Source organism: Lethenteron reissneri, chromosome 20 (genome assembly GCF_015708825.2).
Source record: "Lethenteron reissneri isolate LAM-NWPU_2019-01 chromosome 20, ASM1570882v1, whole genome shotgun sequence".
Lineage (NCBI taxonomy): Eukaryota > Metazoa > Chordata > Hyperoartia > Petromyzontiformes > Petromyzontidae > Lethenteron > Lethenteron reissneri.
Window position 1 is genome coordinate 18,234,715 of NC_083798.1, and position 15,074 is coordinate 18,249,788.

The 15,074-nt window shown below is 39.9% G+C and overlaps 2 protein-coding genes across 3 annotated transcripts in view; both read left to right on the forward strand.

The window, feature by feature from the left end:
- The window catches only part of LOC133344908 (uncharacterized), an 842,858-nt gene that overhangs the window by 733,968 nt on the left and 93,816 nt on the right, over positions 1-15,074 (forward strand). The gene's annotated exons all lie outside the window — the stretch shown is intronic.
- On the forward strand, positions 9,770-14,001 carry LOC133344515 (gap junction delta-3 protein-like). Its single transcript, XM_061554492.1, has 2 exons — positions 9,770-9,987; positions 12,982-14,001. The coding sequence occupies exons 1-2, from the start codon at positions 9,799-9,801 to the stop codon at positions 13,753-13,755; spliced, it is 963 nt and encodes a 320-aa protein (XP_061410476.1). The 5' UTR covers positions 9,770-9,798; the 3' UTR covers positions 13,756-14,001.

Below are 15,074 nucleotides of genomic sequence, written 5' to 3' on the forward strand. Positions count from 1 at the left end.
ATATCCCATCCTGAACGTCAGTATCACAAACGTTCTATATCTATGTATATAGCATCAGCTATAGTGATGGGTAGACTTAGAACGCATGCAATTGTGCACATATTTTGTATTTGGGTCACTTGTGGCTCTAGAAAAATGATGCAATTATGCAAGTCCTTTAATGTAACCTGAGTGATTGCAGCCACCTTACTTATGGGAAGTGTTCAAGTTTGTTCCGATTTGTCACTTCTGAGATGCTGTGCACCAGTATGGACCAGAAGTAATCACACTCGACTTGTTGATGTCTGACTGAAAACTGCAATGCGGTGTATCACTGGAGCCCTTGAGTCGACTCCAACACCGTGGCTGCCCACGCTGTCACACATCTCTCCCCCACCTATCCGCCGCAACGCTGAAACCCTCGGAGAAGTCCCCTTTCCCATTCATCAGGACTTCAATAACATCCCTCGTCATCGCTTGAAGTCACACAAGCCCTTTTGGACCCATGCACTTAACTTTCAACAATGCGAGTTCAACCCGTTCAACCCCAATGACGCTTAGAGACCTGAATGGAGTTCAAAATAATTCACAAACAAACGCCTTGTAAAAGACCCAACGCAGATAATCTCTGGGTTTGAGCTTCCATGAAGCTCATGGTCCACCATAAACCGCATCTATACAAACCATGGCAAATGTGGATTCCTGATGCACGAATGAAATTTATAAAACTCTCCAGTGTGTGACTGTGAAAAGACCATACAACATATAACGGCGCAATGCCCGATCCACAAAAATGAAGGAGATATCACAGTGATACACTCTGCTGCTTCTGAGACGATTTTCTGGCTTCACCACCTTAATGTGAAATTAAAGTTGTTGCTCTGCATCTACATCAGCCATACGAAAGAATACTTCTGAGATAACAGTTACTAGCCTGTCTTGATGACCAATGAACTTGGCACTTTTTAGGATAATATGGTATAATAGGATATACATGTAACCATATAAACACATTTCTAAAATATGTGTATATAGTGTATTTTACTTGCAATGTTAATATTATTTTACAGCCCTTGATCAATCCATTCCTGGATGAAGACCTCCCTACGTGGTGCTTGTCACGAGGATTATTTGACCATAGTGCACCAACGCTGGTTAGTGTGGGTTGGTGGACGACCAATTCAAATATCACTCACCACTGACATTAGCCATGGCTCGGGATTGAACTGAGCTTGCCGGGTTCATAATGCAGTGCGGCAACCACTGTGCCTCAATTACAACTCATATGCACATTTACAATGGGTAAATTCTCCTGAAATAAGATGTTAATTAACAAAGAATGGTTTTGAAACAACGTTGTAACGTCAAAGCAGTAAAATAATTATTAATTCCATGGTCTTAAAGCCCATCAGGTGATATGATTTGTATGGTATGATTACTGTGATGTGGTGATTACACACATCAACACTTTTAGAATAAGTACACTTTTAGTTAGGTGGTATAAAGTTAGATTTTATCCACAAATTTGTATTGTTTATGATCACAGAAAATATATCAAGCTGGGGAAAGGTTCTACAGAATATAGCATATACAGTATTCTGTGATGGGTGGGTGGTGTAAATCCCTAATTGCCCTTAACAGCTATTGTGACTCATAGAACCAAAGGTGTTGAGTGACCTCAAACCAACGTATATTTACAGCATCATCACTTGTTATCCTGTCTTGTCCTGACCCGGGATTTCCGAGAAAAAAAGGCTTCATTGTCAATGGGCTCTCACATGGTTTTAAACGTCTACGACTACTGCTTATCATTTGTAGTGGAAACTACACAGTTGTCCCGGCCACAATTGACCTGAGGAAAGGGTTGTAAGCACTGAATGAGCTTAGCATGACCTACAATGGAGTGGTAGGGTGACCAACAATTCTGGTGACATCTGCCTCTGTACTCATGTTCACAATTCATGACCTTGACTTGTGTAAGGCAGAGCAAGTGTCAGCTTATGTCTACAACCAGTTGCTGACAGTTCCCTAGTTACATATTCTTGGCTTTCTTTTGGGCAATTGCACCACTCAACACAGTGATGTGTGACTGGCAGTTAATGCAAAACTGAACAAGTTTTCAACTTTACCGGCCTAAATTGTTTCAAACCGTTAACAAATCTAATAAATATGGATTTTATATTCCACAAGAAAAAGATGAACGTCATTTTGTATATACCCAGAATACATGAATAAAGTGGCTAGATTGATTATGGAGGCCACCAACCTCCGGGTGCCACTGCAATACCAGTCATGGTGACTTGCCCTCCTCCAGCCTCATAAACATGCCTTACCCATCACCATCTCCTCTTGATGAGTAATTCCGCAAAAGTCTCATGCCCTGTTCATTTTATTTTAACACCTATGCTCAAAGCCCAGAAGATTGTTTTCCAGTTACATGAGTTTAGGGCAATGCATATATAGCGAAAATTAAGAGTGGTTACAGGTAAAACAGACGTCGACACCACTGGAATCCTTAATGACTGCAATCAGTGGCTTTCGGTTTGTAATAAAAAGTGTAGTGTTGGTTCAATTTTACTAAAGTCTACCATTTGTGTGGAAATATGTTCTCAGAATAAAATAATCACAACTGACATCACATTCCACCCTATTTGGATAACTAATTGTGATGCATTTTTGTTGAGAAATCATCCTCCCCACACCCAAATAAGTGCCGCCCCATGCATTCAATCACTTCAAGCCAGGATAGTAGGGTACTGTACATTATATAACACTGGGTTTGAAACCCTTAAAGTTGTGTTCGTGTCAAACCTGTTGTGTAGCATCTATCGGTGTTGGAAAACGTTCATAAGCCAGCTTCCACTCACTCTGGGAAATCATTTAAACGGACAATCCATACAGGTAAGGGCATACCTTCACCTGATACATTTTTATGTGTTTTTAAGATAGGTGCTGTGTCTACAACTTTTAATTGCTTTGAATATATGAGAGATGTTTAAACTTGTTTAAATACACTTACAAGTATTATTGTATTGAATGGCCATACACTACAAAATATTTACTTTTCTGTTATATAACACAGCCAACAACACCATTACTGTACTAATGTCATGCCCTGATTTGGTACGAGAGCTCCGGTTAACTTAAATTAAGGTCACATTAAGAGTATCGACTGGCTGGCATGGTTAAAAGTACATTTGAAAAAGATCAGCATGTTTTTGTGAGTCATTAAGCTTTACGTAATTATATATCACCTACTATATGACATGTGGATCAGGAACATGGACATCACAAATGTATTAAACTAAAGCTAAAATATGATTTGGGTCTTTCGGTAAAGTCACATAGATAGGTTCAAATAAATAACAAAAGGTTTGAAAAGAAGCGTGTTTGAAAAGAAGCGTGCTTCGAATTAGAGAAGAGCAGATGCAATCGAGAACAAACTCACAATAAAGACAACACATTGACTGCTAATAAAAGTCAGAGGGCTTGGGCAGGACACATCACGAAAGAGGATGCTAACCAAAGGGCAACACTTTTGGCGGAGTGGCAGCCAAATGAGTGAACAGGCGTAAGAGGACAACTACCATGGAGATGGAGTGAAGAGATGACGAGCCAGATGGATCGTTGTACTATGAAACCATAAGGGATGGCCACAATTTGTGGGAGGCTTTCATCCAGCAGTGGATAAATGATATGCTGATGATTATTACGTACACGTTTTGCCTATTTAACACGGTTGACTTAGCATTTGTGAAGCCTCACCGCTTTTGTGTTTTAATCCTTTTGTGTTTGTAAAGTATTCTAGTTATATCTTGATTTGAAGCTTTCGTGACTGCAGGAATCCATACTCTTTGGTTCTTTCGGTAAAGTCACATAGGTAGAAAATAAAATAAATCAAGACGTTTCGGGCACAACACAAGCATCCATCATCACCTGATTTATTTTATTTTATACCTACGTGACTTTACCGAAAGAACCAAAGAGTATTCTAGTTATGACTTATAATTATCATAACGTCATTGTAACTGTTATATCATGTAAAATTCTCGTCATGGGAATACAACATTTATTTTTCTATACACGTGTCCTTGTCATAGAAATGCGGCATTTCCACCTCTGACTCAGGGCCACCAAACAAAGATTACCACCGTCCCATGCTGGGTTGAGCAGGGATTTACTTTGACTTAATCTCTGTCTATCTATTTATTGTACATGTTGATAATGGGGATGGAATGCGGGGCGTATTGGTAAGTGCACTTAACTCTTAACCTGGTGGCTTTAGTTTTATTTCTGGCCAAAGTTAATGGCAATGGCGAGCGATATCTCAACCAGTCCTGCACCTCCCCCCTTCACCAACTTACACTGACCAGCACGAAGAAGTATGGCAAAACAGCCGCCATGACTGGTGGTGTGGGGAAACCGTCATCCAAAAGTGGCTTGGAAAAGGGATTCGCACTATTACTCTTTATTTGAGTTCAGATAAAAATTACACAAACTCTGTCAAACACTGAAAGTTGCCAAGCGGAGGTCAGGATGGTCAGTGGTATTGTCAGGGTAAAAAAAAGGCTTTTGTCAGAGATTCATCATTAATGAGATGTGGATTTACAGTACTGTATCTACTCATGATGTGTGTGTATGCAATAGCCTTTGTACTGCATTATGTTGCTTTTTGCATTTCAAAAGAACTATCAAATTTTAGACACCGCACTTTTTATCTTCATGGCATGAAATTGGACTATACTTATTACGTCAACTTATTCAGTTATACTTCGTTTAATAAATGGATGTGTTCATAAATGTATACGAATAAGAGACTGACAATTCAGACAACTACAGAGGCTAATGAAGTGAAATTTTAATTGAGAAAAAAATTATGCCCTATCTGATAATCGTGGAATTTTTTTTATTCGACATTTTAAACAACAAGTACAGGTTTCACAGTTTTTCTTTGTTTTACATTATTTTACATCGTGTTTTTTTCTATTATCCTCGAATTTTCTCTTGGCTCCTGTGTTGCACTATTTGTTTTCATATGGAAGAAATTAATACATCTCGTTTCTTTTTTATTTATCACCAACCAGACGTATTGTCTCTGTTCGCGCTCGGATGGTAAAATACTGTTACTTCTATTCCGAACGTGTTGTATTTGTCATCATGTTTTTATTTACTAGTTTGAGTCAATGGACTATGACCTCACCTCATAATACGCAATGTGCTGCAAACCCTGTGACCCAAATTCAATTCCCGCTGACGACCGAAAACGGTGGTGAATATTTGAACCGGTCCTGGGCCTCCTTTAGGTCGAATCAGCCGTAAATGAGTATCTGACGTGGTGTGTAAACATCACCTCTGGGGAGACAAAGGTGGCTGGATGTGGGGCGCCATAGTGGTGATATGTTAACTACTTCACCTCGTATACAGGAGGCTGTGGGTTTGATCCAGACCCTGACATCTGTCAATTTTGAGTTTGCATGGTCTCTCCGTGGTCGTGTGGATTTTTCTCTGGTTCCTACGGTTTTTTTCTGTCCACATTTATAAACATGCGTTTCCAGTATTTCGCTGCAATAAATGTCCACGTGATAGGCCACTTCGTTGAGCTATCATTTGTGGCCAGGTTACTTCTGAAAAATAGCAATATAGCTCAATGGGCCTTACCTGGCATTTTTTTTTATTTGATGTGGAGTTGGCCACCGACCTCCTCTTGTACCTTGCCGGCTTCATAGGTGCTCGCTAAACAGCCTTTGCTCCAACAGTCAGTTAAGGCTATGCGGGGATCTTTGTCGCTTTAATTATCATTACCCAATGACATAAGTAGATGAATCAGCGGCACAATAATCAACCCACAAATTGAAAGGACTTAACCTATCATCCCTCCAAGGTCAATTAAATGAGTACCACTATGGATAGCTTGGCATCTGCCAAGACGAGCTTTGGCAGGGTCTTGAACGTGCAGCCTTCCAATTGTCAGTTGAGTGCTCTAACTACGGTGCCACTCGGCCAGGTAAAGGTGGTGGAATGTTCAAAATTATAACGTGTGATTTTAAGAAAGTGTATATATGTAATCTGCGTTGCCATAAGCGTAACCAATTTTAGTAAATTAAAGGCATCTCACTGTCCCCCGGTGATTTGCTCGTTAGTTTCTATGTAGTTTCCTTGTTAACCAAAGTTCCTGTGCCCAAAACCATTGCAACAATTGATGATTTGGTCCAACAAGGTTTGAATGCTGATGTACCAGCCCTGGTGAGACACTGCCTCACCAATACATACTTCACCTAGGGTGGAACATTCTACAAACAAACTGAAGGCACCCCAATGGGTTCTCCCTTATCTCCGGTTGTGGCCAACATTTTCATGGAAAAATTTGAGACCGACGCCATCCAGGCATCCACTCTACGCCCGTCCTTGTGGAAGAGGCACGTGGATGACACGTTTGTCATCTAGTCACATGGCCGACCGGCTCTGAAACAATTCCTCAACTACATCAATTCAATACACCCAGCAATCAAATTCACCATGGAGGTAGAAAAGGATGGCATGCGACCTTTCTTGGATGTCTTAATCAAAAAGAGACCAGATGGCTCAATGAGACACTGTCTACAGGAAAGTAACCCATACTGATGCCTACCTAAAACCTGATTCCCACCACCATCCATCCCAGAAGAATTCCCTCATCAAAACGCTACACCACAGAGCTCAATGTATCTCCGACCGTCATCACCTAGCCACCAAGGTCTCAAGATGAATGGATATTCAGACTACACAATCTGTAAAGCTATCACCCCAACCGTTGGGAAAGAACTCTCTGAGGACCCACTCAAAACCATCACCTTGCCATACATAGCAGGGGTCACCAAAAATATTTCCAAAATCATGAGCAAACACAAGATCCAGGTTCGATTTAACACAGTACATAAAATTCGTGATCTGATCCCATCTGTGAAGGATGTGATCCCTGACATGCAATACCCCGGCGTCTACAAACTAAGCTGTGTCTGCGGCAGTAGATACATTGGCGAAACTAAGCGACATGTCTCGGACCGTGTTCGTGAACATGAGGCAGATCTGAAACAAGGTAGCACTAATACCTCGGCTGTGGCTGATCATTGTTTTAATGCGGTGGGCTCACACGAAATAGATTTTTCTAAGACAAAGGTACTTTGCAAGCCCACTGGCTATCAACAAAGATTCGTTCATGAAGCCATCCATATATATAGACACCGATACAATTTCAACCGAGACGACGGTTTTAAACTCAGCAATCATTGGAAAGATGTCATCAACCACTTTGGGTCATGACTTGATTTGTGTTTTCTTGTCAATCTCTCCCGTCAGCAGTGTGAATGGGTGTAACGAGGTGCAATGCCCACCCCCCATCTCTACCCCCCTCTCTCCCCCCTATCTCTACCCTCTTCCTCCCCCCATTGTCTAACACACTTGGACTGCGCCCTCGCCTTCAGCTCCACCTCTATCCCCCCCCCCCCCTCTGTCTCTGCCCCCTCCCTCCCCCCATTGTCTAACGCACTCGCTTTACTTGTACTTCTGGTGCTTTGCTCCGACATTGGCGCTGGCTCACTTTGGGAGCACTTATAAGCAGTTGCATTTGGAGGCTTGCCCCCTCTCTTTCTCTCCGCCTGATGAAGACCGCTTGTGTTGCGATCGAAACGTCGTGGTTTTTAGCTTTTATTTCAAATTTTTACGTATTAAAAAGTATATATTTACTATCTACGTGACTTTACCGAAAGAACCAAGAATATGAATTCCTGCAGTCACGAAAGTTTTAAGTCAAAATTCAATTTAAGTAACTTTATAAGTGTGCACCTCCTTGAATATAAGTTACTCATGGATTGATTTCAATATTTCATCCTGTTGATTAGCAGACATGATTGGAATTAATTTAACACGCTCATCCACCTGTTACTAAACAATGCTATATGCTTTTTAATATACTAATTCTTTACAAGTTCGATTGTCTTCATTCCTTGCATTGGTGCCTGCTAACATTTAATATTGTACTGATGCTATGTCAACATACGCAATTGTCTAGTGAAATATTCCAGCCATCACATATATCTAACTTCATTAATAATACAGTACACAAAACACTTAAAAAAAAACTGAATTTAGAGAAAAAAAAATTCGGAAGCTGATTCATTCCTTTTGACCAGACCACGGTGGTAATAATTGTTAGCGATGGCCCTTACATGTGTAGTATTCATCGTGCTTCTAAATTCATAAAAACTGAAAATGCCTACATTCTTTTCAGTTATGCCAATACACAACATATTCAATAAACATAAAGATATAATCCTATGTTCCTCCTACTATGTGACCTGCTCATGTAACAATCTCTCAAAACATAGCTGAGATAATGTTTTTTTTGTCTACACTAGTCACAACTGGTTCTTACTGCATCGGGACAAAAGATTTGACAAATCTAGCCAGCATAGAAGAGTGTTCACCCAGATACAATGTGTGGACTTGCTTGACTTGTTACGAGTGTTCACCAGTGCTTGTGCCCCTGTGCCCAATGATCCCGAATATTACAGTAGACAGAATCTTGGGAAGCTCATAACTAATTAAAAGTATGAGTGAGAAAGATGTCCCAGTACAAAGCAAGTTGCAATTGAAAGTGAGGACTTAATGAAAAAAAATATAAGTTTGATGATTAACTTGAAATTGTTATGTGGGGGTTACAAATGGAGTTGTTACATTCTTTCAAGTTGGTTAACTTCATGCAATCTTACACATTGCTATTCCCGAAACCCAATAGATTGTTCAACATTACCACCGCATTAACCATCATTGGCACTACACCAGTGGGAGAGGAGGATGGCAAAACGTGTACACATTGCACACATTTAAATATTGTTGGAAACATCTAACAATCCCTCATATGAAACAAGAAATGTAATTGGGTTATGCTATGGACAAGTGGTAAGTGCACTTTACTAGGAAGTTGGTGACCCAAATTTAATTCATAGCAACGGCTAACATAATCAGTTGCGAGTCGTATCTGACCCCCCCCCCCCCCGGCTCCTTTAACTTTGACCACCGTGATAAAGTATGGTCAAGCAATTCCCATGACTGACGTGGCGTGGGGAGGCCTTCATCTGGCAGTTGATTGGCTCAGGGCTGTAATGTATCATAATTATAACCTTTTAATGGCCACCATGGTTTCAATGAGACCACATGAGTCAATGTTCCATTTCTGCATTAATAGAGGCTTTCACACAGACGCACGGGCAGACAGTAAATATGCCTTACTATCTACAGTATTAAAGATGGCCAAGAACAATACTGCCTATCCATATAACTCCACAAGTGTCAATGTATGGAAATGTAAACTTAACGCTAACTTACAGTGCTTAAACGCATGCGTTTTTGCTTTAGTCTCATAACACGAATAGTTGTGGGACATTAGATAATTGGATAGAAACTATCTAAGGCCACACAACACTTTCCACAAAGTAAATTCCTTAATAAAGCATTTTTCACTCTATTTCTCCAAAAATGTGATTCTTAAATTCCACTCATCACCTATACCACCTCATACCAATCTCATGTTTAACAATTAACAAAATTACATACAAAATTACGTAGCCGAATACAGTATAGATGAAGTAAAAAGTGCAACACTCTATTCTTTATGTAACAGACATATAACATGTTTGTATCTTTATCAGAGATAGTTCAGCGAACTGGAGTGTATGAAGAGACAGGAGGCAGTTGTCAGAGGCATTTCATGCCGTAATGGTACTGTGTTTCTGCTGTTGTTGTATAGCGAGAGTCGGTGACGCCCCAACGTTGTGCGGCATCATGGGAGAATGGAGCTTCTTAGGCGATATCCTCCAGGTGGTGAACATTCACTCCACCATGACAGGCCGGTTCTGGCTGCTCATCTTCGTCATATTCCGCATCATGGTGCTCTCAACTATCGGCGACAATCTCTACGAAGACGAGCAAGAGGCTTTCATATGTAATACTTTGCAACCAGGCTGCAATCAGGTCAGTTCCGAGCTGTGATCGTGCAAGGGGTGTGATTGATTTGGTTTTGCTGAAATGCTCCTTTTTTGTGTTTCATCGGAAAAAAATATGTGGTAATAAACAATTACCAATGGTTGGTTTCTACCCACGTTAAGAATGGTTAAAAATTTACCTCTCTTTTCGCACTCAAAACTGTACTAACCGATGGTTGGAGGTCAAACAGTGTTAAGATAACAAAAGGGGTTCCACAGGGTTCAATCCTCGGCCCCCTCTTGTTCTTTCTTTATGTCAATGAATTGGGCACTGACCTGGATCATTCCAGAGTAAATTTTTTTGCAGATGACACAATACTGATTACTGCTGGCTGCTCTGCGGATGACGTGATTGCTAAGCTCCAGGGTGTTTTCAACAAACCACAACATCAGCTAGTTGCTCTTAAACTAGTCCTGAATACCTCCAAAACCAAGGTGCTATGCTTCTCACCAGGACTAAAGCAGGAAGTTATTTTCCCCCAATTACATTCCTTAAATAATTATCAAATAGAGCAAGTCAAGATCTATAAGTATCTTGGGGTCATTCTTGATTCAAAACTGAAATTTGAAGATCACATTGATTATATTGGTAAAAATAAAAAAATAAAAATTGGTTTTCTGTATCGACACAAGCACTGCTTCCCCCATATGTTCCGTTTGGAATTGATAAAAGCTACCATACTGCCTCTACTTGATTACTGTGAGATCGTGTATAAATCAGCCCCAAGTACTGTACTGAAGAAGCTTGACTCAATGTATCACTCGGCCTTAAGATTTGCATTGAATTGCCCATATAGGACTCACCACTGTGATCTCTACATTGGGTCAAACTTAACATATCTCAATGTTCGACGGCTTGTGCATCAGATCTTATTTATTCATGATGTACTTACAAAGAAATCCGCAGATTACCTGCTGGATCTCCTCTCTGTTTCAAAGAACAAATTTGACCTAAGGTCTTCGCTCATTTACCAACTTCACATTCCCTATTGCCATACAAATACTGGAGGAAGGACCTTTGCTATTGATGCCCCCAGGGTCTGGAATGCTATTGCCATTAAACTGAAACTTGAGTCACTACCCATGAGATCTTCACTCAAAACTGCTTTAGAGGAGTTGTACACCCCTAGCTGCCACTGCAATTCAGTGGCCTAAAATACAATGTTTCGCTCCGGATGATCGCTGCAAAGTATGATCTGTGTTTTGATTTAGTGTGCTGATCTTAAAGGTGCATTGAAAAATGTTGACACTCCGACTGATGCTCCTGCTGTTGTGGAGTGACTCATGCAGCCAGCTATGGCAGCAGAGTTTGGTAATACATGTTGTTTACGTCGTTTATTGTGAAAATTCGGTCACAGTTCCTATGATCACTGTTTCATTGCTTTTATGGCTTTATTTTGGTGATTTTTGAAAAGTTTTTCGGTTTGGCTATGTTTGTTTATTGTAGTACAGAGTTAGACTGATGGCCTTTATCTAAGTTGTCTTGTGGTTGTTGTTGTTTGACTTGCATCCCACTGGGATTTTTGCACACTGTTGGTGTACGGTGCTTTTTCTGCAATATGTTGCTGTATTTTCTTGGATTTTCTGTTTGCACATAGTCACTTTAAGATGTTTTCTTGTTCATGTTTTTGTTTTTTTGTTTGTTGCGGTTGCACCCAATTCAAGAGCCGAATGGCTCACAGGGCTATACCTAATAAATGAAACTTGAAACTTGAAAAAGTTGTTGATTATACAATCCCTATAACTTTCAGTATCACAAAATTAGCGGAAAAAACGCCTACTCCAATTTGGTGTGTCCTTTTCAATAACGATAACTGAAAATCGACTTTGGATCAGATTTGAATAAATAGTCATATTTATAATCTTTGGAAATGTCCTCATTATGGGTAATGGAGACATTGGCGCACTCTGGAAAAACAGCAGACAAAACAAAATACAATGCATGTGAATCAGGCCTTTTGTGGGCATAATATACATAGTATCTATATACACTCAGGTATCTGGACAAAGGCACTAATGTAGAACACCTAGCTCACAACTGGAAGATTGAAAGTTCAAATCCTAGTTGGGAATTCATTCAGTAAATTGTCCTTATACAGTTAAATAATGTGCTACTTCATTGGAAGTCAAGAAATATGAAGTAAGCATACAATGGCTCAAAACAAACAACATAAATATCACTCAATGCTTAATTTTGTTGTCTGGTGGTACATGTTAACTTCATATATATGCAGAATAAAACATCATGATGCATCATTGATAACAATAACCCTGATAATTGGTTTTTTACCCTTCTATCTGGCAACAAAACTGACACCTTTTTGCAAGGAGTCATGTTTGCATAGACCGCAATACCTGCAGTCATAATACAAACAAAAGAACATAACTCTGATAATGTGCACTGTCCCTGAAGTTGATTGGTCCACAAACATAAATCATGGTCTAACCCATATGAGACTAGGCTCGAAGGAAAGCTGTCTCGGGTGTGGACCAATCAACTTCAGGGACAGTGCACATTATCAGAGTTATGTTCTTTTGTTTGTATTATGACTGCAGGTATTGCGGTCTATGCAAACATGACTCCTTGCAAAAAGGTGTCAGTTTTGTTGCCAGATAGAAGGGTAAAAAAACAATTATCATATTTTTACTGGCAAATGAGGTCCCCATAGTGTAAACAATAACCCTGTATTTGCATGGTATATTATTTTAGCTCGGCTTGCAAATACACACTTGCCTCTTCTACTTCCTATCTCTGTAAAATGTCTCCACTCTCATTTACTCAACATTTATTCAGGATGACACATCTCAAAGTCATCAGTTTATTTTTTTAAACATAAATCACTATCCGGGTGTCTAAATGTGGTCAAGTCTTACCATGCAGACACAGGGTTATACGGTACGTATATATATGTCACAGAATTGTGTTCAATTTGTTAATTTGTGAATTAAGTTATAGGTTAAGTTTAGTTCTTTTCATTCCCAGGTTTGCTATGACAAGGCCTTCCCAATGTCGCACTATCGCTTCTGGATATTCCAGATTATGGTGCTGTCAGTGCCTCCACTCTCCTTCATCGCATATGCCATACACAGCCAGACCAAGGAGGAAATGGCAGAGAAAATCATTGAAAAAACCCCATTGAGAAATACTGAAGAAAAAGTGAGGTGGGAGAAGACTAAAGCTCAGAGAAGGACCAGAAGATACACCTTGTATGTAGTCCACGTGGTGTTCAAGCTGGTCCTGGAGATCGGCTGCCTCGTGAGCCAGTACTTTGTTTACGGGTTCACCATCGAGGCCCACTTTCCGTGTGAGCGCTTCCCGTGCCCCAATAGGGTGGACTGCTTCGTGTCGCGTCCCACAGAAAAGAACGTCTTCCTCTTCTACTACTTTGTCATCAACGTGATCTCAACTCTTATGTACTTGATCGAGATCAACCTTATTGGGTTGAAGATGCTAAGATGGAGGCTCAAAAGGACAGAGAATAATGAGAAATATGTAAAAGACTATGCATTTCCTCTGCCCTCATGCAAGTCCCCCACCAATAACCCTAAATCAAAAAATGGTATTACATTGATCCTGCATGATGGAGTGTTTCTAAATGGCTCTGCTCGAGACATCACCAGAGTTCAAAACTACAGCAACATAAATCATGAAAACACCTCGATGAGAATGGACCCTCTGCCTATGGACATGCCTAGGCAGCCAGACAGTGGTATGATCCGAAGCAGAGTTGGCTCCCAGTCAGTGTTGAACTCATAAACTGTGTTTGTGAAATACATGAAATATTAACTGTATACACAAATGGCCAAAGACCACAAGCAGGAACCTGATGACAATGAGGCTTTCCTTTGTAAAAAAGAATCTACAGTAATAATCGTGATCCATATTTGTTTTTGGGTTAGGCTGTGTAGTAGTTTTATGCTTGCAATTGACATAAAACTACGATGTGGCCTAACCCAAACAACAAATATGGATCATTGTATTGGCTACGGAAACCTACATTTTAAATACCGATCACAAATTTCCCTTTTTTATATATATAGAAGATAAATTGTCAATAATACAGCACAATAGTGAATACGAATATGATACATCTAGAGTATATATAGATGAGCTTAAACCATTTCGAAGCACACAGAGATACACATTTGGTTGTAACATTTCATTCCACGATCTTAAAAGGCTCATAGGTCAAATTTATTCTACTTGTAAAATGTTACCATTCACTACTTTCCATTATCCGTTCGTATTTATTGCAAACATAAATAGTGTGTTCTGTAGAGAGTTTATCACTAAATGACTGTAGACTTATCATCTACAGAGGCAACCACTTCTGGTGTGATGGACATTTCTGTATATAGATATACAGGTAGACTCCTGGGTAGGCTGGGCCATTTTCGACTTACAATATTTTCGGCTTACGATGGGGTCGTCGTAACGCATCTCCATTGTAAGTCGGTGACTACCTGTATATAAGAATTTCAACACCCGATGTGTTTCTACAATTATAATCTGTAATGTAAGTAGCCATTCACTTATGCAATTCCATGGAGTTTACAAAATATGTTTTTATAAGACACTGATAAATAACATAAAATTGACATTGAATTAATAAATTACAGTAAAAATGTGCAATTTTTTAAAATCTCTATCTGCCTGCTTCCTCATCCATACACTACTTTCACTATAAGACTGGAGTGGAAGATGTCAGTCTCCAAACGGCCCACTCCATTAAGTAAGACATCTCATCAACCCCGGCGACTGAACATCCATCAACAGTCTCCAGAGCAGCAACTCAACTATTCAACCTATATTTGCTCTTGAGTTGCACTGTACAACATGCTTAATCTTGAGCTACTGGAACACGGCCCACTTCGGAGCTTAAAACTTAGTACCAGGAGAGTGGGTTTCAGACCATCACTTCGGCATGTGAGGAGACAACTACCAGCCAATGGTAATTGTTAATTTCCCGAGGCTCATACAGAATGAATTCAGTATTGTGACAGCCTACAATGTGTGCTTCATTCATTTTAAATAAGTTGCCTATACACTGTGTATAAATTATTAAATTTAAAAAG